The 23856-nt window shown below is 38.1% G+C and overlaps 1 protein-coding gene across 2 annotated transcripts in view; it reads right to left on the bottom strand.

Annotated features, from left to right (window-relative positions):
- The window catches only part of FNIP2 (folliculin interacting protein 2), a 136320-nt gene that overhangs the window by 71452 nt on the left and 41012 nt on the right, over positions 1-23856 (bottom strand). For both annotated transcript variants that reach the window (XM_051965741.1, XM_051965742.1), the window contains exons 2-3: positions 4304-4430; positions 108-269 (exon numbers count right to left, since the gene is read on the bottom strand). In XM_051965741.1, the coding sequence (XP_051821701.1) occupies positions 108-269; positions 4304-4430 (289 nt within the window). The remainder of the gene's footprint in view (positions 1-107; positions 270-4303; positions 4431-23856) is intronic.

Below are 23856 nucleotides of genomic sequence, written 5' to 3'. Positions count from 1 at the left end.
CTCACTAAAAAAAAGAAGAGGAGGAGGAGGTTGGGGCTGCTGGGTCAGGAGGAGCTATTTTTGCCCAAACTCCTTTAGTGTGCGGCTTCGTGCTGGGCTCTGCTTACCTGGTACTTGGGCAGCGGCTCCTTGCCGTGGAGGGAGCCCACTGACGAGTGAGGGGAGGGGGTGCTGTCACTGCTGCTGCTGCTGCTGCTACTGCTGCTGCTGCTGCTGTGCCGGGCCTGGCAGCACTTGACTGGCATCTTAATGAGGACATCCTCAGTTCTCTAGGGACACACAGAGAGAAATCAGATCCTGAAGCCAGCCAGGTTCATCAGCTCATCTTTGCAACCTGGAAGTGCCTTCAATAATAAAACATTCTGGAGGAACTGATGCTAGGAGAAATCATCAATACTGCATTTGCAATATTAGTGATGAGGATGGCTTTAGAGAATGTGTAATGATCAGGAATTGGGCAAGATCAATATGTGTTGAGTCAAAAAAAAGTATTAATGATTTAACTAAAATTTAAAAATGAACACCTAAAAAGTGTTGATATTTTTAAAGTAACTGGGCTTAATATTGATTATGTAAAACCCAATTCTATCGCTAATTTTTATGAAAGCAAAACAAATTTTTTAAATTAGTAGTCATCTTTTTCCTATCTCCTCCTCTCACCTTCTCATTCCCCCTACCCACCTCAAAACCCTCACTCTCTCCTCTAATAGCTGATTTCAATTTTGGTCCAGTGAGGAAATTCCCTCTACCAGAGCAACCTGGGGGCATTGAAATTTTAACTGACTCAATCAGAATCACAGTCAGTGTATGTCAGGGGCAGAATGTGAACCCATGGCTTTCAGACAGCCAAACCAATTCTCTAACTAGTAGGCCACCTGCTTATCTGCTGGGTTTTAGGCAACTTTTGATCTGTAGTCTATTGTAAGCAGAGATGGCTTGTCTACTCTCTCACCTGACTCTCCTTAGGCATTTCTAAGCACATAATTAAGCAGTCATGTGCCACTCAGGAGGGAAGGTAGGACCTAAAGAGTGCTTTCCAGCACTGGCTCCAGAAGCTGGGCTCCTCTGAACATCTTCCAGTTGAGTCACCACTTTTTTTCACTTATGCTAGTAACAGCCAGCACTTCAGGGAGCCTAATTTATAATAGAAATTCACACTTGCCTCACTGTCTGAAAGGCTTTGACTACAGAACATTTTAAAATCCACTCCACCACCTTTAAGACAAAAACATGTATTTTATAAGGTGAATATCAACTAGTCTATGAGAAGTAAAGGGGCACTAGGGGAGGCAGATGTGACCAATTTAACTCTTGGATCAAGAAGCTTCTTAATATATCAGCTCCAAAGCTCATGTAAAGCCCTTCAGTTTGACTCTTTTACATATCTTAATAGAATAATTTCACATTACTTCTATGACTCAAGTTCCAACTGGACTAGACTACTTTTCAGGTCCCTATCCATGACAATCCAACTCCCACCTTTTTTGGCACCTTGGCAAAATCCATTCCCCAGGGTAATGTTTACCTTCTTCACCTTCTACTTCTCATTCAACTCAACTAGCATTTATACCTTACCTACTCAGCACCAGGCGTTAGGCTCTGGGAATACAAAATCAAAACTCTCTTTTCAAATCTCCAAGGCTCAATTCTACAGCTACTTCCAATAAGGCCTTTCCCCAAATCTACCATCCCCCCCAGTCATTGATGTTCCTCTGGTCTCGGTAATTAATTGGCATATACATGATGATACACCTAGACTCAGGTACACCAGGCTCCATATGGAAGAATGGAGTCACCTCTTAAAGGGTGCAAATCTCTTTAAGGGGCTGGGCAGGAGAAGATTCAGACTCACCTGACAACCTTCCCTTATACTTCCAAGGCACACAGTACAGAGACCTTACACAAAGCACTTACTATAAAAATGTTCTGAACTGGACAGTGGTACCATGTTAAGAACAGCAAGCTAAAAGCAGGAGACCTGGGGGTACCATTCACTTGTGATCTTAGGTAAACCCTGGGCTTCTCGAAGTCTCAGTGGGCTGGTTAGTGTTGTAAGTGGGAGGTGGATGAAGGTCCTTCCCAGAAGTCTTCATTTCACTAAATATATTGGAGCCTCTTGTCATTTTTACAATGCTCAAGTTATTTTGTTTTGTTGTCTTCGCCTGTCTCTAAGGAACCCCATTGATGAACTGTGTGGGTGTGCAGCTAAGTTCCCATCTTTCAGGAAAATGGAAAATAATGTTAAATGATCTCTCACTCACAAAGAGAAAGGTCCAATCCTGGTGAGCCTTGCTCTGGAGAAAAAGCTACAGTCAAAACCCACTGTGATTCAGCTTAGAGATTTCCTTTCCTTTACTGATTTTCACTCAAGAAAGTCCAGGTCTTTTTTTTTTTTTTTTTTTTTTTAATGATTAGCTAAATGCTAGAATTTTATTTTAAAGTGAAGTGGAATACACCTAATAGGAGTAGTCCTTTAAACCAAAATACTTCCTTCCTGAAAGAATGAATGGTTTTTATCTAGAGTAGAAGTAACCCCCAAGCCTAACAGTTCTTTTTCACCACAGCAAAATATTTATTTGGCTCCAAAGCTGGGAATCTGAGAAGCTGAGTACAGGCTTTGGGAAACCAGGTCTGTCTGATGGGCTCTTTTCCTCTTCTGGAGATCAAAAAACCCAAAGAAGACCAGTGTGGGGATGATACTGTCAGCTTACTTCTAGAGAAAGAGACAGAAGCTGTCAGTTCTATTACAGCAGAAGATCCAAAAGAGCCAGAAATGTAAAAATGGGAGTCAGGAGGGCTGTCGCTGCATCACCCACCTGTCAGGAGTTCACTGGATCTCAGTGAGTGATAATTAGGAAGAAACGGGGGCTGAATTTAGACCCAGGGTTCTTATCTGTTTTAACCAAATCTCTTTTGCTTCCTGGACCCCAGTTTCCTTCTTTGTTAAAAAGAAGGTCTTGGACTAGAATACCTATAAGGACTTATCAGATCTAAAACTCTAATCTTATGATTCTGATTTACTGATAATAATAATTTAAGAGGGCAACTCTACAATATAACCGCATCGAGAGAAAAATAAAGATATTAAAACAAGCAAAAGTCAAAGTGTTTCACTTGTGTCATTTAAGTACATAAGGACTTTCTCAGACCCAGAGTTTTCCACTGGCTCTTCAAATTAAGCAGGTCTAAAATCTAAAGTCCAAAACTAAATTCCTCATCTTTTGCCTTCAGAGTCATTTACATATGTAACAGGGGTGTGCCATTTTCACAACTCAAAACAGTGATTTTCTTTAACCCACTCAGTCATCAATCTTACATTGAAAAAACCTTCAAATATTTAGGAACTCCATTTTCATGGATACTGTCCTGTCCTGTCTTTAGCTCTACCTTAATCAAGGCCTTGATCATCTCATGCTTAGGTTATTTCAACAGCTCTCTATTAAGTTTCCTAGGCTCTGGCCTCTTACTTTCAATATATCCTGCATAAATAGTACTAGGCACTAGAATAATCTTACTAAAACATGAATTTTATCATAGAGCTCTTCTGCTCAAAAAACATTAGTGCCTTTCTTTGGCTAACCACATCAAATTCTAACCACTTGGCTTGGTTTTAAAGGCTCTCCACTCTGGCCTCATTAACTATTCTCTGCCCCTCTATTGTAATTCCCAATACAGACTCTTCACCTTAATCATAGCAATGTCCTCACCATCAGCTTCAAACTCATTCTGTTCCCCATACCTGGATGTCCTTCCTTTATCCTCTATCCATCCACACTCTTTAGAGTTGAGTTCAGGATCCAAGTCCTCCATGAAGCCTGCCTTGATTCATCTGAATTCTTATAATATGAATAATGTTTATATCCATTCAAATCCTATTCTAATGTATAAATATGGCTTGAAAGTGACGATGACTTTTCAAAGTCTAAGTCACTAGGACTATAACAGGTCCTATCTAACAGCAAAGACTTCACGCACAATCTCTTAACAGCCTCTTGACTATCAAGTGACCAGTCTATTTAAGGTCTTTTTCAAAGGGGTGGCTCTTTCTCCTCAATAACTCTTGAGGCCTGTCTGCTAAGTGACAGGGCCTGTGACCTGGGTGGAAAGAATACTTACACCCATTCCATCACAGACCCTTGATGTACCAAACAATTTTGCCAACTGTTTCCTACGGGTCCCTGTTCCCGGCTCAATAAGTCTTTTGAGAAGAGCCAAAGCAGGCAACCAGAGCAACACCTAACTGATTACAGAGATGGCCAAAGAACAAAAGGAGCTCCACAAAAGCCAGATGAGCACTGTGTACCTGAGCTGCTGATTCCTCCATCTTCCGGACTGCTTTAGAGTCAAACAAAACTTGTCGGCCCCTTCTTTCACAATCCTGGTAAACGATCAGGCGGATCTCGTTCAAGTCAAACTCGGAACACGACCAACTGGAAGAGAGAAGGCAGCAGAAGTAACTTAGAGTTCATGCTACACTTCAGACAGTGATGGACAAACACGCAGGGGGCACTTTCACCAAGGAGTGGGGCGGCTTACAGTGTCCTTCCGGCCCAGCAGCAGCGAGGCGAGGACTCAGAGTCACATGTGGCCTACGTCAGAGAAGCACGGACCTCAGAAGCCAAACAGTCCAAGACTTACTTTAAAGATAAGGAAACTGAGGCCCAGGCAGGTTAAGGGGCTTTCCCAGAATCAAGATAACTAGTGAGTATCTGTGGACTTGAATCTATGTCTCCTCTGTTCCAAAACCAGTGCCCTATATGCTCCACCAGGAAGCTTTCTAAAGATGCCAGACAAAATCCAAGAACCAAAAAGCTGATCAATTGGAAATGGAAAAGACATTGCCCATCTCTGTTTCCAGGCTCCATGTCCCTGGGTGCCGGACAATCTTGAGAGAAAATGAAACAGCTCCCACCACGGGGCAATGAGCACCAAGGGAGTTAGAATCCATCTCTTGAGGGAAAAGGAGTGCCCTACTCGGACATGAAGAATGATGGGGAGCGAACACGTCCTAGCCCCCAAACATGGTGACCTCTGGACAAGTAAATATGTTATTAGAAAGCATTTTCTTCATTCATATAGACATTAGTATAGTAGTGTTCATTAGTGTGAGGCCAATACATGAGTTATTTTGTGCTCCAAAAGAAGACCAAGAAAGGAAAGCTATAAAGAAAAGATGATTTACAATCATTCTTGAGCAATGATATTTCAACAAGGAAACTTTGTAGACACATGTTATTATAATGGTATGCAGGCTGAAGAAAAGGATGAAAGATATAATCAAGATGTATTGATTATACACATATATTATTGTATATATATTATACAATTGAAGATGAAAAATGTAAGCAAGACTTTTTCATTATCAGGGTTTTGTGGTTCAACCTTTGATAATCAAACTTTACTGAAGTAAATTATTCTCTTTAAAAAAGTCTAATGTTTATATTTTTGTATAACTTATTAAAATATTCTTAATAAAAATGTACACATTGTTAAAATAATCTAACAATGATGCCTTTGGTCCAAAAAGTCCATGTGAGCATTGGAGTACCTCCAATTTTAAATTTATTTTCATATAACCAATGTTGGGTCCTCCAAGCAGCCACAGTTTTCAGGGACAAGTGATTGATGGCAAGTTTCTTGAAGATGCCCTTTGACATAAAACCAAGTTTAATATTCACCAATATCAGCCTTTAGTGAAGTTTTTAGTGAATCACCAATTCTAACTGACAAGGTACAAGAGAGAAGGGCTAAAAAAAAAAGTGTGGCTGAAGGAATTACAAATTTGCCTTAAAAGGGCAAGCAAAGCACTAAGGCCTAGAGGGCTAGCCTTCAGAAAAGAATGACCTGGTTTCAAGTCTCCCCTCTGTCTCACAGACACAAGCTCTGCAAGCATGGACAAGTCACTGGGTTTACATAGATACATGGACAGCCTAGAAGGCAATCATGCAGATAATTTAGCACCCCCCCCCAAAAAAAAAGCCAATATCTCAAATGAAGTTTTTGTTTTTTTGTTTTTTTTTAAACCTAATTTATCTAGATAAACTCTTCACTCTAAGCTTCACTTGTAGTGGCTGCTGAACACCAGTGTTAATCCTAATAACACAGGAGAATATAATCTGCAGAGCAGGGCCTGTTCCCTCTATTATGAAGGAAGAGGGGTGTCCCTGTATCCTTAGCACTTACCAAAGTGGCTCATGCACAATAGGGATCTAATAAATGCACACCAAATTAAATTGTTTTAGAGTATATATGATGTCTCATAAGCAGGAGACAGAGGACTTCAATGTTAAAATCCTTTGTAGTTCAAATTCCAATAATTCTAACACCCCACCACCACCACCACCACCACCACCACCAAATAGCCCATAAGAATTTGAAAATTCTAATCCCAGAGCAAATTCCTTTAAGCACCTGGAGGGCAGAGACTACTATTTTGTTTCTGCTTCCCCAGCACTTAGTGCCCCTGGCAGGAGTCTAATAAATGCTTGAGTCAAACATCTTACTAAATGCTTCGGGTGCCGTTCTTGCACATATCCTTCCCAAACTGTTTCACAAAAAAAATGCTAGGCATCTCTCCAGGCTCTGGATCTCTAAACATTCCTCAGATAGCAAGGATGATCCCTCCAGCTTGCTCCACCTTCTTCCTAGGTCAGGCCTCTGTTCTAAGAACCTTTTCTATCACTTCTCTTGTGCAGTTAATTCCTGGCTAGTAACCTGTTGTGGCTCCCAAGCCCACCATGCATGTCTTTCACCCCTCTGAGAGCTCCTCAACTCTAATTCTTTGAAAAAGACTATAATATTCCATGATTCACAACATCACTAGCAAAATACTGATGTCACAAAGACAGGTTTCTCTTCAGGACAAGTTTAGGGCCACTGAAAGCACTGCACAATTTCCCCTAAAACTTTTTCTTCTTCTGTATAAATAATGTATTTATAATCATATTCCTTTAGTTATTTCTCCCAGTTCCTTTCTAACTGATAGAAAATATGTAGGTGTTCCTCACTTCCACCGCTTAGCTGTGGTGCTAACCTTTCTTAAGACCTCAATAATTCCAATAAAATGGGGGGGGGGGGGGAGGGGGGAGTGTTCACACTTCTTTGATGATTCTTAAAAAGTTGGAGAAAAGGAAGGTCAAAGAAAAGGGGACAAATTATATTCCAGGCTGCAAGATACAGGTCCAAAGGCTCTGTGAGCATTTTCTCAGGTTTAATTTTTCCAAGCATTTATTATTCTCTCCTTCATATTGTCTCACCCATTGAACCAAAATAAATAAATAAATAAAGATTTAGAAGAAATATATGTATTCCAACAAATAAATTCCCACTTCGTATCTGTCCCCAAAAAACTATGTATCATTCTGTATTTTAAGTTCATCATCTCTCTGGCATTCCTTTCTGAGGAATGTCCCTCATCTTCAGTCTCAACTCACTTTATCACTGCATGAGCTTTTAAATGTGTTTTTATTCATAATGTCACTATTATATAAACTGTTCTAATTCTCCTTACTTCACCATCTTGGTACACAGAGGTCTTCCCAGTTCCTTTGGAACTATCCATTCCATCATTTCTTATGGTGCAATAATATTCCATTACAATCATATACCTCAATTTGTTGTTAATCTTCAGTGCATGAGTATCATTTTAATTTCCCATTTTTAGCTACTATGAAAAGAACGCCTATAAATATTTTCATACATATAAGTACTTCTCCTCTTTCTTTGATCTTTCTGGGATATAGATCCAGCAATGTCATAAGTTGCTCAAGGATATATATGCATAAATCAGTGGCTTTTTGGGCATTATTCCAAACTGCTTTCCAGAATGGCTAGACCAACTTTATAAGCTCTTTGTCCCTACATTTTGCTCCTAGTTAAGGGACTTATTAGTTTTGACAGAGAACAGTTAGATAAATATGATCATAAAAATTATTTTAATTTCTTTTTGCTAATAAAACAGGTCCAACGGGGGGAAAACACTTTTGAAAAAAGATCAATGCTTATTATTAGAGGGCAAACATATTTCTTTTTTATAAATGTTTTACTGATCCTTAAAAAAAATCTCCTTGACCCATCTATAGAATCTCTTCAGGGTAACAAAAAAGTTAGTAAATCAAAACAATGGCCTTGTCCAACAATCTAAGTTTTATTCCAAATCTTTAATCCATTTCTCTCTGCTGCCAGGGGGTGGTATGTTTTATGTCTTGAGTTCTCTTTAGGTAGAACAGTAAAATTGTTCTAATTTTAGGTAGAACAGTAAAAAAAGTTCTAAAATCTTTTAAGGTAGTTTTTCACTTTATCATGATCATTATGTAAATGATTCTTCTAGCTCTCTTTACTTTTCATCAGTTCATAATTTTTCAAGTTTCCCTGAATTAATTATTTATATATATTTAAAAAGGCATATGGTGCAATATTAGTATTTGGTTAATTCATATAGGACAATTTGCATAGTTCCTCTCCAATTAAAAGGCACTTACTTTGATATTACAAAAATTACAGCTACAAAATGTTTTTATATACATGAGACTTTTTCTTTATCTTTAGTTTCTTTAGGGTATATACCTAATTAATAGTATTGGAGGATAGTTACATTTATATAGTGTCTGCTATGTGTCAGGCACTGTGCTCATTACAGATGTCGAATCTGATTCTTACAACAACCCTAAGAAGTAAATGATGTTATCTCCATTCTCAGAAGAGGAAACTGAGACAAACAGGGGTAAGTGATTTGTCTCGGGACACACAACTGGTGGGTATCTGAGACTGGATTTGAATTCTCACATCTTCCTCTACCCACTGCACAAATTAACTGCAGCACTATCACTGACTCAAAGGACATGAATAAATTTTTCCCCTACTACAATTAAAAATTATTTTCCAGCAGCTCCAGTTCACAGTTCACATCACTAGCAATATAAAAGATAACAATACGCCAATCTTTCCACAATCCCTCCAACATTAGCAATTTAGGCTTTTATCATTTTCTTTTTTTTTTTTTTTGACCAGTTTGTAAGTATGGAGAAAAACTTCAGTTTTTTTAAATGTACATTTCTCCTTATTTAGTGACTTGGGGTATTCTTTTTTTTTTCAAATAATTGTTGATAGTTTACATTTCTTCTTTTGAAACTTGCCGGGATATTTGATGGTGAATTATACTTCCAATTTGTGGGCAGATATGGAGAGTGGCAGATGTGAAATAAGAAGCTGAAAAATCCCAAGGAGATCATAAAGAAGGGAAAGGGACCAACATGTGCAAAAATGTTTGTGGCAGCCCTTTTTGTAGTGGCAAGAAACTGGAAAACCTAGTGGATGCCCATCAATTAGAGAATGCTGAATAATTTATGGTATATGAATGTTATGGAATATTATTGTTCTATAAGAAATGGTCAGCAAATTTCAGAGAGGCCTAGAGAGACTTACATGAACTGATGCTAAGTGAAATGAGCAGAACCAGGAGATCATTATACATGGCAGCAAGATTATATGATCATCAATTCTGATGGAAGTGGCTCTTCTCAACAATGAGATGATTCAGGCCAGTTCTAATGATCTTGTGATGAAGAGAGCCATCTACACCCAGAGAGAGGACTGTGGGAACTGAGTGTGGATCATAATATAGTATTTTCACTCTTTTTGTTGTTTGTTTGCACTTATTTTCTTTCTCATTTTTTTCCTTTTTGATCTGATTTTTCTTGTACAGCAAGATAATTCTACAACGTGTATACATATATTGGATTTAACATATATATATTTTAACATGTTTAACATATATTTGATTACTTGCTATCTAGGGGAGGGGTTGGGGGGAAGGAGGGAGAAATTTGGAACACAAGGTTTTGTTGAAAAATTACCATGCATGTTTTGAAAATTAAAAAGCTTTAACAAAATAAAATAAAACAATCAAAAAAAGCATATATTTTCATTCAGCTATGGGCAGAGTATTGATTCAGTTTGCTTACTAAAATTATTTGTTATAAAGAAAGATTCTGTCTGGAGCTTGGAATCACTGTCAAGTGACAGTGATGCTCAAATAAAACAAAAAAACAAAAACAAACCAGTAAGCAAGTTCCAAAAGAAAGAATGTTGGATCTTTGAATCAGGGGATCTTAGGGTATAGATGATTTTAGGCAAGTCATTAAATTTCCAGAGCTATAAAAGAAAGAGATTGGCCTAAATGATCTATAAGTGTCCTTTCAGCTCTAAATCCATATTCTTTATGGAAAAAATTCTATAATACTTTTTTTAAAGAAAAAAACCTGCCTGTTCGTATTCTTTACCCAGTTGTTTTTGGACTCAAATATTTATACTGGTTGCTTATTTGTCATGAATTCTGCATGCAATTTTATACAACTTATTTATCAACCAAAAGTAGAATGAGGGAATACTATCAAGAAAATGTATGAATTTTTTTATGTAGTTACTGTGCTGGTTATGTTGCAGTGATACCAATCCCCAGAGTTGCAGTGATGCCTTCAAACCTTCAAACTATAATATCACTTAGCACGGTGCCTACCAAATAGTAGGTACTTAATAAATGTTGGTTGATCAATTGATTATAACAAGACCCAAGATAATAGTGAATTCTGTTTAAAAATTTATGGGACAATCATATGTGGGAATCCACAGGATAGAAGGCATGCCTGGCTATGACCTGAAAACCCTAATGGAGCAAACAGCCACTAAATCATAGGTACATTTAAATACAACTGGGTGGGTGGGTGGGTGGGCCTGTTAATACTTTGCCCTCTTGTACCATTTATATTCTTTAAAACATACAAAAGCATCTTACTTGAAAGTACTTTCAGCTTCCCAAAAATATGCTCACATTAATTTCTAGGTTGCCAAAGTATTCTACCCCATCAACCTCAGGGCAAAGACCATTGTCCTTTGGGATTGTGCAGAGCAAGAGAAGGTTGCTTTAACAGTTACAAAGGAATCATCATCAGTAAGTAGCTGAACTTCAACCAAACAACTGAAATACATTATTGAAGCAATCTAAGATCTTACTGGGGAAAATCTTATGACAATAATGCATTTCAATAAGACTCCCTTGGCAATGTGTAAGCTCTTGTTCCAGGCCCCTCACAGGGTACAGCTATTTATTCACTCAATTTAACAAATGCACTAACAACTATCAAGGCAGGATAATTTTTCACAAGGTAATTTCAAGCTCACTGATTTGCTGGGCAAGCAGACTATTCTCTTACTGATGAAAGCCTGTCTTTTCCAAGTGTTGTGGGTTTTCCCTTGGCAGGGATGGGGTGGGGGGAAAAATGGGGAGAAACCCATATTTTCAGTTCCCATTTTTAGATCTACCACGTGTACAACTCAAAATTCTCTAAAAGTTCATAACCTCGCATGCAAGTTAGATTTCCCAATTCTGCTTAAATGTTAATTTCTACTCTTCCTTTCTTCATTCTAACACAAAGAAGTACTGTCACTTCTAAACCTGAATTGTAACCCACAGTCAACCATAAAATACTTCCTTAGCTAGGCAGAAGATAGGCCTTTAAAGGACTGGAATGTTATCATTGTCTCTAAGCAATGAAAAGAGCTCAAAATGTGGCCAGGGCTTTCTGCAGCTTGTGGAAAAGTATGGATTTTCTGCCCCTTTTAAACAAGATCCACTGTGTACTCTTCTAGAAACAATCATAGTTTTAAATTTTCCTAATTATCAGAACTATAGAAATTTTTTTTTAATATAATCATAAGTGAGATCTGTTAAAGCTTCAGATAGAAAACTCAATAAGCCTCAAAAGAACTCTAGAAGGGTAGATGTTACTTCTCAGAAATGTGCTAAAATCTGCCCTGTGTCATACTCTAGTAAGCAGCCAGAGCTCTTTCTGGCTTTAGTTACTACTGCTAATGCTACTTTTAAAGAGACGTTTAAAAGAGACAGAATAGTAAAATTATATTTTCCTCTGACTACATAGCAACAACAGGCAGGGGTCAGAGGACCCAGGCTATAATAGCATCTCTGATGCATACTACCTGGGAGACAATGAATAAGTAGTCTAACCTTGCTGTAAACTGAGAAGGCTGGCCTCTGAAGTCTCCAGTTTTTCATCTATGGCACATGTTCTTCTCAGATGGCCAGAAGCTCAGTGAGTAAAGTATCGGTCAGGAAGAGTAGTGTTAAAACTCAGCCTCAACCACTTGTTAGCTGTGGGATCCTGAGTCAGTCTTTTCACATCTCTCTCTTAGTTTCTTCAACTGTAAAATGGGGGTCATAATACCACATCATCGAGAGATAATATTTGTAAAGCGCTTAGCACAATGTCTAGTACATAGCAGACACTTAAGAAATACAGTCAGTCAGTCCTTTTTTCTTTCTTTCTTTCTTTCCTTCCTTCCTTCCTTCCTGTCAAGAAATTAAACTGATAAACCACAACTTTCTCTAGATTTTTTTCGTTATGGATCTGGTTCCAGATGACCCTGGAATTCCTGAAATCAAATATCACGTAAAGGAAGCCAGCAGCAATTCTGATCACAGAAGGCTGCTGGATTTTGTGGAAAGAAGGCCAAGTCTGGAAGCCAAGGACCTGAATTCTGGCTCTGCTATTTATTGCCTTGTGACCTAGTATGTACTGCTGAACTTATCTGGACCTGTTTTTCAATTGTAAAATGAAGGGGTTAAACAAGATAACCTATCTCTAAGTCCCTTTCATCTTTAAATTCATGATTCTATGTTCTTATTATAGCTGGAAAGACAAAAAAGGGTAAATGTTTTTAATTTTTTTAAAGGTTTCCTTATTTAATGTGTTAAAAGCATTAAAAATATTTTATCTGTACCTAATTTGTACCCTGGACATACATTTGGGATCCCAAAATGGTTCCCACATTCATGGAATCATTTCTTTCCCCTTCTATGCACTTAAGAAAACAGCTGAGAGGTGTGTCTAAGAAAGTCATCCTAAAACTGTTGACTTTAGATACCAAAAGCCAAGAAGAGCTGATGTCAAACTGAATTGGCAACCATGTGACTTGATCAAACAGATTAACCTAGACCAGAGCTTGGAAGTGCAGGCTCCTGTCAATAATTCACTTCTGCTGCCCAGTTTCTGGCCCTGGTAGGAAGAGAGCTCACAGAAACCCTGCCCCACAAGGAGAATTGCTGAATAAAGTCTATAGAGCCACAAAGACCTGAACTAAGGAGGCAACTTCAGAGGAATAGTAATCAATTGGTGCAGACAGAATGAATCAAGAGACATTCATTCATTCATTCATTCATAGAAAGTGCCACTCCTATCAAGTGCCACTCTTATCCCAAGGGCTCAGTTTTGAGAATATCACCAAGAGAATCATTTTTTTCTCAAAGAAATTATTAAAAGAAAGGCAATGAAGAGTTATATAAAAATGCAATTGATTAAAAGCTTCCTAAAGAATTACTGAACAAAATGAAACTGAGGAAAAGAAGTTCATGAAAAGTTAAAAAATTCTAAAAAGGGATGGAACTGGTGATTTCTTTAGAATTCAGTTTCCCCAAATTAACAGAATAAGGACTTTCTATATTAGGAAAAACTGAGAAATCACCTAAATTAATTCATTTGTGATAAAACCAAAAGAAACTAAGATGCAGAGATTAAGAGGTTTCCCGCCCTATTCTACTAAAGCATTGCAGATGAACCCAACAAATCATTCTACAGAGAACTTTTGGAATTATGCAAAGAAAGTCTATGCTAAGAGTAATCAGAGATTCTACTGCTAAGCAAGCATATAGCTCAAGAAAAACAAATGGCTCTATAAACACCAAAATATCAGCCCTTGTAGGAATAAGAACAAGAAAATAGAAATCAAGCCTGATCATCAAATGGAGAATGGTTGAACATAGGTATTTGTACTCCAATATTACTGTACTGTAGAAAGCAATGAGCATGATGAATATAGAGAAGTATGGAAATACTTTACATGAACTGATTCAAAGTTTGGAAAGCTAAGTCAAGAAAACAACATATATAATGACTACTGTAGTGTAAATAAAAAGAACAAGAAAACCATTTAAACGGAATACTATGAAATTACAAAGACTAAGCCTGGTCCCAAAGAAAAGATATGAGAAGATGAACCTTGGCAGAAGTAGGGACCATAAATTCAGAATACTGCCTGCAATATCAGATTTAAAAAAAAAATGTTGGTTAGTTTTGCAGAGCTTTTTTTCCCCTCCTTTTCTCTCTTTTTTTCCCCTTCTTTATTATAAATGATGGCTCTCCAAGAGGATAAGTGGGGAGGAATACAGTGGGAAAGATGAATGCTATAAAAGCAAAATCAATAAAATTTATTCTAAATGTTTAAAAATAAGATTTACCCAAGGTCCCATATTTAGTTTATGCTCGAATGAAGACTAGAACTCAGATCTTCTAATGCTTTCATTTCAATGTCTTCCCTCACAATAATCACATTGCTTTCCTCCTTAGGAGAAATAAAAACCATAGTAAAAGTTGATCATCAACATGAATATCCAAAAGCTTTTTCCTAATATATCACATTGTTGATCAAACAAGAATCATTTAATAAACATTTATTAAATGCTTACTATACACCAAGTACAAACACTAGAGAAACAGTTCCTGACCTCTATAAGTCCCCAAGATTGCCTTTCTCCTCAAATTTTCTTATAGCTCCCAGAGTATTTTATTTGGATTTCTCCTTTAATCTTATTTTATTTGTTTAAGGGACCTATCCTCGGTCAGACTATAAATTCCTAAGGAGGAGAGACTGAATTATATTTGATTTTGTATTTATCTATCACAGACCTCTGAATGGATTAGGGATCAAACAGATGCTACCACTGCTTTCTTCTCCCAAATTACTTTATACATATTTTAATATTTGCACACAAACACACACACACATATACATATGTATATGTAGATATGCATATGTATATATATACACATGCATCTTATTTCCTCTCTAATAGACCATGGGCTCCCAAAAGTCAAGATCTGTTCTGTTTTATGTGTCCCCATATCAAATCCTTAATAACAAATCAAATCCTTAATAAAATCCAATAGACAGATTTATTGAACAATAAATATAAAGATGCTGCTTACTAAGTAAAATAAAATAGATCCTGTTAACTGCAACAGAATATGGATGGGGTTTGTATAGGATTAGATTTGGGTGCTCAGACATCTGGGCTAAGCCCCTCATTTTACAAGTAAGGAACAAGAGGCCCAAAGAAAGGAAATAACTTGACCAAAACCCCACCAATAACAAATGGCAGAGGGAGAATTTGAAGCTGGGTCTTCTGACCACAAAATCCAAGGCTCTGAATAGCGCACTGAGTGTCTCCAGCCCCAGTTCTCTCTACATTACAATTCTCTACTTGAGTAAATACTAAGTGCATTTCACCACTCCCATCAAATTCCCTGTGCGGATCTCCATCCTCCCTATGTCCCAATCTCTAATCACAAAGTAAGAAACACACAATTTTGGTTCTGATTCTGGTTTACAATTAAGTACTTGAGGGGAAAACAAGCAAAACGTACTAACCAAAAATAACAAATATTTTGACTTTATATGAGCACCATCAAATGTCAATCATTCAAGAGAAGATGATGTTGGGTGCTTAACTTTTGTTCAGAAATCATGTAGCCCAGCTAAGAGGAGCTAGATCATCTCCCTTCTTTTCTTCTCCTGTTACACCACCCTTTCTAGTTGGCCATTTTATTTTTTATTAGATCCATGTATGGATTATCATCATTATTAACACCAATAACAACAATGCTCTACTGTTCACATCACATCTTTAAGATCCCCATTCTAAGCCTTAAAGGCTCTTTATTGGTCATCTCTTCAAAGTTCTCATTTTACTGATGAAGGAAACTGGAGAAGAAGAAAGTAAAGTGAATTTTCCCACCAGGTCATACACACAGTAAGATCAATGTCAGAATTTACACTCAGACCCTAATTCTCCAAGGAGCATTCCTTCCTGCTTCCTATCATTTGTTTCTTGCTTCTTATTTTCATTTAAGGGCAAGAAGGAAAGGAAAAGAAATGATGGTCAAGAGAGGAAAAGGAGTTATTGGGTGCTGTATTAAAACATATACATAAGCTATTGGTGAAGACAAAGTTTCCCTAGGTTTCTCCTCCCATATTCTCATCTATTATTATAGGCTACCATCCAAAATCTATTACATGGTACATAACACACTTGTGCTGGAGACTCATGCTAACTGAATTTTTGGCTCCTCAAAGGGATCTCCCAACTGTAATGCCTCTATGACCTCTCAGTTTCCTAAAATGTGACACAGGAACCACTTTCCCCCCAGGCTCTGACTTCTCGAAGGGTCCTGGCAGCAACTGTTCTATCCCCTTGCTCTGCTCCCCAGTCACAGGACCTACAACTGGGAAGGTTACTGCTGTAGTTCTGAATGTCAACAAGAGAAGAGACTAGAGGATGGCCTAAAATCATATGACCTTATGATCAAAACAGCAGTGTTGGGTGAATTGCTTCCTCAGTATCTTTTGACCACTGCTCAATCTATACATTCTTAATCAGAATATCTCAGAGTCTAATTTCCCAGATAGGAAACTCCAAAAAGAAGAAAGAGGCTCTCAATTAATCTTTAATGGTCTCAGAAGAAAAGAAATTATGTCAACCACTAGCTTTCCCTCCTCCCCCCACCCCAACATATCCCTCCTAGAAGTCAGAGCAGAAATAGCATATAATCATTTCTTAGTACTATTTGCCTGCAGCAGAACACCATTCTCTACCAAAGTTATTAGGGAAAAAAGCATGTACAGCAGAAAAAGCAATGGATTTGAAGGCCCATGGCTCAGGGTTGGGAGACTTCCAAAAGTCCTTCTAGCTTTGAACTCCTGATATACATTTGGGATCCTCTGAGCAGTGATAAAAGGTGCAGGAACAACTCAAAAAACAGCTCCCTGACAGAGGAATGGTGACAAAACCTAAGTTAAAGTGAAGGCTCCAGGTTCTCACCACCCATCAGAATGGTATCCGGGTATCATTGCAGGAGTGAAGCTCTTAAGAGGACCTTCCTCGTGAAGAGGAGCCATGTTTCAGTCATCCCTTTAACTAGAGGGCTGTCATCACTCCTTGGTAGTTAGTACCAGAAGGAGTAACAAAAAGCTTAGGAGTAAACTAGAAGGCTAGAGAGTACTTCCAAAAAAATTCACACATTCTCTTTCCAGAAAGAAAACTCAATCCCCTTCCTCCTCGTCAACAAAAATTAAAAGCACCTAGCACAGTCTTAGCACATAGTAGACCCTTAATGCAGACTTTTTTATTGCCTGATTCCTAGTTAGAAAACTCAAATCACAGCTTAGAAACAATCTACTTTCAACTGCACAGTTCAGTCTTTCCTTGATACCTTCCAAAGGAATTAAGTTTCCAAACCTGTTGTGGAATCCTGCTGCTGCAGCTGCAGAATGAACAGTCTCCCTTCCTACTCTCTTAAGTCTCAGGGGCTTTTTGCCCCAAAGGGTCTTGGCTTGGGACGTCTTTCCAGGACCAGCAACAGGTTCACTCCCACATCTGGCAGCATCTGGCTGGGCCCCTGCCCGGTCTGTGGTTCTTCGAGTGCCACCACACATCTCTGAGCTGCTTAACCACTCTTCCAGGCTCTCTAGACCATCCACACGGACTCAGACACAAATTCTGAGCTCTTCTGCCATTCAAATGATGGCCCTAGTCACAGGGACAACTCCCAACTACTGCTTCCCTTCCTGCCCCCACAGATGAGTCCTGCAAGATTCTTGGCAGTAATTTGCTAAATTTATTTTTTAAGAAGAAAAAAAAGAGAGAAGCAGCACTTATACAAGTTCTATACATCAAGCCAATACTTTAAAAAGTCAACCTCATCCCACAGTTAAACGTAGACTAAGAAACCCTGCTTGAACTTTAAAAAAAAAAAAAAAGCAAAAAAAAAAAAGCATAACTTCCTACTTTTGTTCAGAAAGCATGTAGCCCTGCTAAGGGGAGGAGGCAGAACACTCCTGGCTCAGCAGCTCTTAGACACACCAGGGTTCCCCAGTAGGAGATTAGCTAGTAGCCAATTAATTTGTCACAAGACCTATTCATATGGCTCAATGCAGAAGCGGTGACTGGCCCTGTGCTGCAAGGTTGCTCTGACATTGGCCACAACAATCTCTTAATGACTCTCATGTGAGCAAGTGTCATCTGACAGGTCCGGCTTAGCAACCTTGCAAAATCCTCCCCTTGGCGAGCTCCAGTGGACACCCCCATCCCAGGGTCGTCAGCCTAGAGAACAAGGGAGGGCGCTTTTATTACAAAACAAAGGAGTGGGTGTTGGTCCTGTCCAGCAAAACCGGAGTGGAGGGAACGAGAAGGAGGACCTGAGCTCAGCCACTAAGCCCATTCCTCCCTTCTCCAGACCAGGTTAGGGTCTGGGCTGGGGAATCCTGACAGTCTCCATCTTGTACATGGAGCAGCTCCTCTGCCTAGATCCCAAGCTCCTTGAGGGAAGGGATGATTTCATGCTTGCTCCAGCACCGAGCACAGTCCCCAGTACACAGTGACTTAATAAATTTATAAAATTTTTTATAGAATAATTTTATATTTATTTGTAGCTTATTTATAAAATTTCTAGAATGGCTAATGAAGGAAACAAGAAGTTATTTAGTGTTTATTATGTGCCCAGCACTGAGTTGTGCACTTTACTGATTATTGTTTCCATTTCAAAATTGAAGAAACTGAGGCAGAGTAAATGACTTACTCCAGGATATATAGGTTAATGAATGCTAAGTTAATGAATATACTACCTACTTCTGGGGCAAAATCTAAGAGATGCCAAAAGATGGAGGCTGAGGGGGGAAAATCAGTTCTCATTCCTGGCAGAGCACCTGACTACTCAAGTCTAAGCTCAGATCCTATGATGACATGGTTTTCTTCCCTCCCCACCCCACTCCTTTTTGGTTTTTAAACTACATTTTTCTCTTTTTAAGTTCAAAAGTTTTTTATTATGCAGTTGAAGGTATCCAATACTTAGGATTCTGCTGCTTCATCTCAGGCACCAATCATGTTGGTGAACAAAAATTAACTACTGAATTTGACTTCTGACATAGTGTTCACAAAGTAGGACACCAATCAGCCTTGAACAAGTAAGCTACAACAAAAGCATTGGGGAGAGTTGATAATACTGATCAAAGCCTAATTTCATCAGTTTTTTTGAGGCAAGAATTAAAATTAGACTAAAAAAAAAAATTAGATAAATGACAGGGATTCAAAGTGACCAAGGGAAAATAACCATATAAAAATTAATTTTGGTTTCCATCCTACAATTCCTGAGATACACACACACACACACACACACACACACACACACACACACACATTTACATAAACACACACATTCCTATATCTGATAGAAAAAAAAAGAAGGAAACAAGCATTTGTTAAATGCCTATTATGAGTCAGTCATGTGTGCTAAGTACTTTCCAAATATTGGCTCATTTGATCCTCACAATTCTGGAAGGGAGATGCTATTAATATCTCCACTTTTAAGTTAAGAAAACTGAGATTTTAAATGACTTGGTCAGAGTCACAGGAGTATTTCAATAAGATTGGGCAGATTATGTTTAAAACCCATTAAAATGAGAAGAGACTGGAGGCAGGAAGTGTTCTAAGTTTGCCCTTTTCTGGAAATGGCTCCTATTCTCCTTCCCATTTCCTAGATGCAATGCTGGGTCATCACAGAAAGGCCTGAAGAGTTGGTCCAGTACTCTGTCCACTGCAGCATCTAGCCTCTGGTCCCACAAAGAAGGAAGGCCCAGACATGAAGAGTCCCTCATTTTAAAACTGCAGACCTCACCAAGGTCTGGGGTGAGGCCTTTGAGTGAGTGAACCAAAGTCAGCGGGGTGAGAAAAGCCCAGTAGAAGATAGGGAACCCAGATTCTCTGTCCTCTCTCTACTGTACCCCAAGGCTTCCTGGTTAGTATTACAGGATTACAAGCAGAAGGGGTGTTGAAGATCCTCCAACCCAACTACCTTATTGTGTGGTCAACAGCACAAAGCCTAGTTTGAAGCAGTCAGAAGCTGAAGCCAGTTTCTCAGAAGGCCTGTGCTTGAATTTCATTTTTAGTATGGTAGTCATAAAAAAAAAAAAAAATAGAAGTTTGACTACATATTACAAGTCTCAATGAGAAATAATGACAAGCAGAATGGGCAAAAATAAGAGTGGACATTTTGAATGAGATAAGTGGGGTCTTTCCGTCATTGAAAAAGCAAAAAACAAACAAAATTAAAAACTAAAGTGGGAACCAGCAGCTTGACAAATGGCATTTGTACATTTCTACATTTTATATGTATTTACATTTTCTAGGCATACAACTTTCTTCCAACTTTTCAAATCTGGAGATTACAAATAACTTTAAAAAGTCAATATTAACAGAAAGTTATTACTGTAAACAACAACAACAACAACAAATAACTCATATGTATATGGTACTTTAAGATTCATAGAGTACTCCTTCCCTTACAACCACCTTCTGGGACAGGTAGTAAAAGAAGTATGACCATTTTACAGATAGGGAAACTTAAGTCTGCGAGAAGGGACTTACCCATGGTCATACAACTAGAACAAGTCTCTTAACTCCAAGTCTCAAGCTCTTTGTCTGTCTCTGTCTCTCTCTTTTAAAAGGGCAGAGACAAACAAATGAGAACTAAAGAAAGAACCAGTAAGTCAAGAGATTGATCACTATAAGAACTGGGAAATCAAGTAAAACCAGGGCCGTTTCCAGAAAAGGACACACACTTTGAACACTTCCTGCCTTCAGTTCCTTCTCACTTCGATGTATTTTAAATACAACCTGCCTAATCTTCCTGAAATACTACTTCTATTATGTCATTCCTTTGCTAAAAAATGGATCATCTGTTTTTGGGTGAAAAGTATCACCCAACTATATCAAATGTAAGCATCCAAAGCCTTCTATAATCTGGTTCCTCTCTACAAGATTAACCTAATCTCCTTAGACTTTCCAATAAGAATTTTCTGACTCAGTCAAATCAAACCAGCCTATATTTTTTAAAGAATGTTTTCATTTTATTTTTACATGCAAAAACAATTTTTAACACTTTTAAAAAATAATTTCTATGGTCCAAATTCCTTCCCTTTTTAAATTCCTGAGAATGTAAGCACTTTGATATAGATTATACATGTACAACCATGAACGCATATTTTCATATTAGCCATTTCATAAAACAGAACACAGGCAAAAAAACCAATAAAACAAAAAAACCAACATATTTTTTTTACAAGTTTAAAAAGTATGCTTTGACTTAAATTTAAAGATATTAAAATAATAATATAATAATAAAGGCAATATATATATAAATATATATAATATAATAACTTTTTTAAATCTAAATAAAAAAATTTTAATCTAAATTTTTAAAAAACTTTTTAAATAAAAAGTTAAATTTTTAACTCTGATTTCTTCAATGTGGGGAATGTCTGGCATGAAAGCTCATCTGTAACTGGCATCCTCAGCGAGCTGCCTTGTTCACAAGATCACTTTAGCAATAAGGGTTTGAAGGCAGGGTGTACTTTCTCAACTTTCCTTTGAGGATCAAATAGTAATTATCCTGTCTTTTCCATTTTCATTGTAGCTACTGGGTATAGTGTTTCCCCGATTGCTTACTTTGTTCTTCATCAGTTTGTACATGTCTTCTCCAGTTTCCCTGAATTCTAAATATTCTGTTTCTTACAGTTCAGTGGTAGTTTATATTATGCTCCCTTACCATTTGCTTACTACTTACCCAAATAAAGAACATCTCTCTTGTTTTCCAGTTCTTTAGCACTTCAGAAAGTGTTGCTATGAATACTTTGGTAAACAGAAGTTTCTTTCCAACTTCACTTTCTTTGCCTAGCACAGGAATTATTAGAGTTGAATATATTTTAGTTCCTCTTCTCCAACATTAACTATTTTCTCCCTCCCTCTCAATACCTTATCACAGCCTGCCAAATCTTCCTTTGTGCTAACTTTCATATTGCTCTCTTCCTTTGCCATGTGCCTTTTGCCATCATCCTCATTCAGGCCCTCATCACTTTACACCTCGTGATGGCTGGTTGTCGTTCTCCCTGCCTCAAGTCTCTCTCCGTTACAATATCTCTTCCATTCAGCTTTCAAAACTATTTTCTTAAGATGTAGATCTGACCATGTTCTCCTTCTATCAATAAACTCTAGAGATAAATTTCAGGGACCAAACATAAAACCCTTTGTGTGACATGCAAAGTTCTTCCTACTTGGCCCCCTCCTTACCTTAACAATCTTATTAGGCCTCACTCCTCATCACATATTATGTGTTTCAGTGACATTGGAGGATCTCCAGGATCTGGGAGATTTTCATTAATTCTCCCCTAATACCAGGAACACACTCTCTCTTCATCTCTGCCTCTTAACTCCCTTGATTTCCTTCAGGGTCTAGCTAAAATCCAACCTCCTGCATTTTACTATCTTTTCTCTGAGATTGTCTTTAGTTTATCGTGTGTGTGTGTGTGTGTGTGTGTGTGTGTGTGTGTGTGTGTGTGTGTATGGCTCTTTGCATGCATCTCCTATTAGACTGTGTGATCTTTCAGAGCAGAGACTATTTTTGCCTATTCTACGTCTTATCATAGTGCCTAGTTGTTATGGGCCAGAATTCTCATACTTGAAGCAAGGATTCTTACAAGGTGCTAACTCAGTGGAATTGATAAGACAATGGTTACCTAGTTTAGCAGAGTGATTAATAGTTCTCTAGTTCAGTACATATACTTAGTACTTAATATAGTTCTACAAGATCCACACCTATGATGTAATTAAAATTGAGCATATAAAGCTCAGACAAACTCAGCCAGAATGAGAGCCAGAGAAGACAAGAGGACAGGAGGCGGGAGCTCAAGCTCTAGGAGCCAACAAGAGACATTCACTCCACCTTACACCACCATGGTGGCTGGCCCCCTGCACTTCCTCCACTGAAACCAAGGCTGGTCTGAAAGGCTCTCAAGAAAGCTGGCCCGGGGCCCCAGGTAAGGAAACTAGATTGTGAAGGAGATAATAAAGGATTTGGACTTCAACACTTGGCTATTCTCATGGTGATTACTCTACTGAAAAGAAGGCTGGTCCAGAGACCTCCAGAAAACCAAAAAGAACATTACACCTGGTATATAGCAGATGCTTAATAAATGCTTACTGATTTAACATCAAGTCTTTATTATCTTTAATTAGGACTATAGCAATCCCCTTTGGAGTTTCTTCATTTCCTACATTCTGGCCAATGTCTAAATTCCTTAAACTCAGCATTCAAGGCCCTCTGTGATTGTTACAGTCTACTTTTTTTCAGCCTCTCTCCTATTACTACCTCTGAATACACTATTCTCCAACCAATCCTGACTAATTACTGACCTTTCCTTCTACTCTCCACCTCCTTGTCTCCAACAAATCACATTTCTACCCTTCCATTTTCACCCTGCAGAGACCTCTTCTGCTCATCTCAAAATCACAAGTGATTTCTCTCTTCTATCTGAACACTGAAGTTGTTTCAGCCTGTTATAGCACTTACGTAACTAGCTAATCCTAATTATCTCTTCTCCAAGCTCTTGATTTACACCTCTAACTGTTTGAACATTTCTAAGTGAATTCTTTGCCAGCCTCCCAAAGCAATACATTTAAAACTAAACTCTAAACGTGCTCCTCATTCTAACTATTTTTTAATTAATGTGTTGGGGAAAAAAAGGAGACACTTCCCAAATGACCATATACATTCCTCTACAAAATAGCAGTCAACCTAAAGACTTAGCAGAAAGAAAGCTGATGTCCTCTAATTGAATAGTATGGTCCCAACACATCTGTTTCTCCTATATATAGAGTTGGCTTTATCTCCATAGTTG

This window comes from Antechinus flavipes, chromosome 6 (assembly GCF_016432865.1).
Source record: "Antechinus flavipes isolate AdamAnt ecotype Samford, QLD, Australia chromosome 6, AdamAnt_v2, whole genome shotgun sequence".
Classification (NCBI taxonomy): domain Eukaryota; kingdom Metazoa; phylum Chordata; class Mammalia; order Dasyuromorphia; family Dasyuridae; genus Antechinus; species Antechinus flavipes.
Note: the sequence above shows the minus strand (reverse complement) of the source record. Positions and strands in the feature narration are given on the sequence as shown.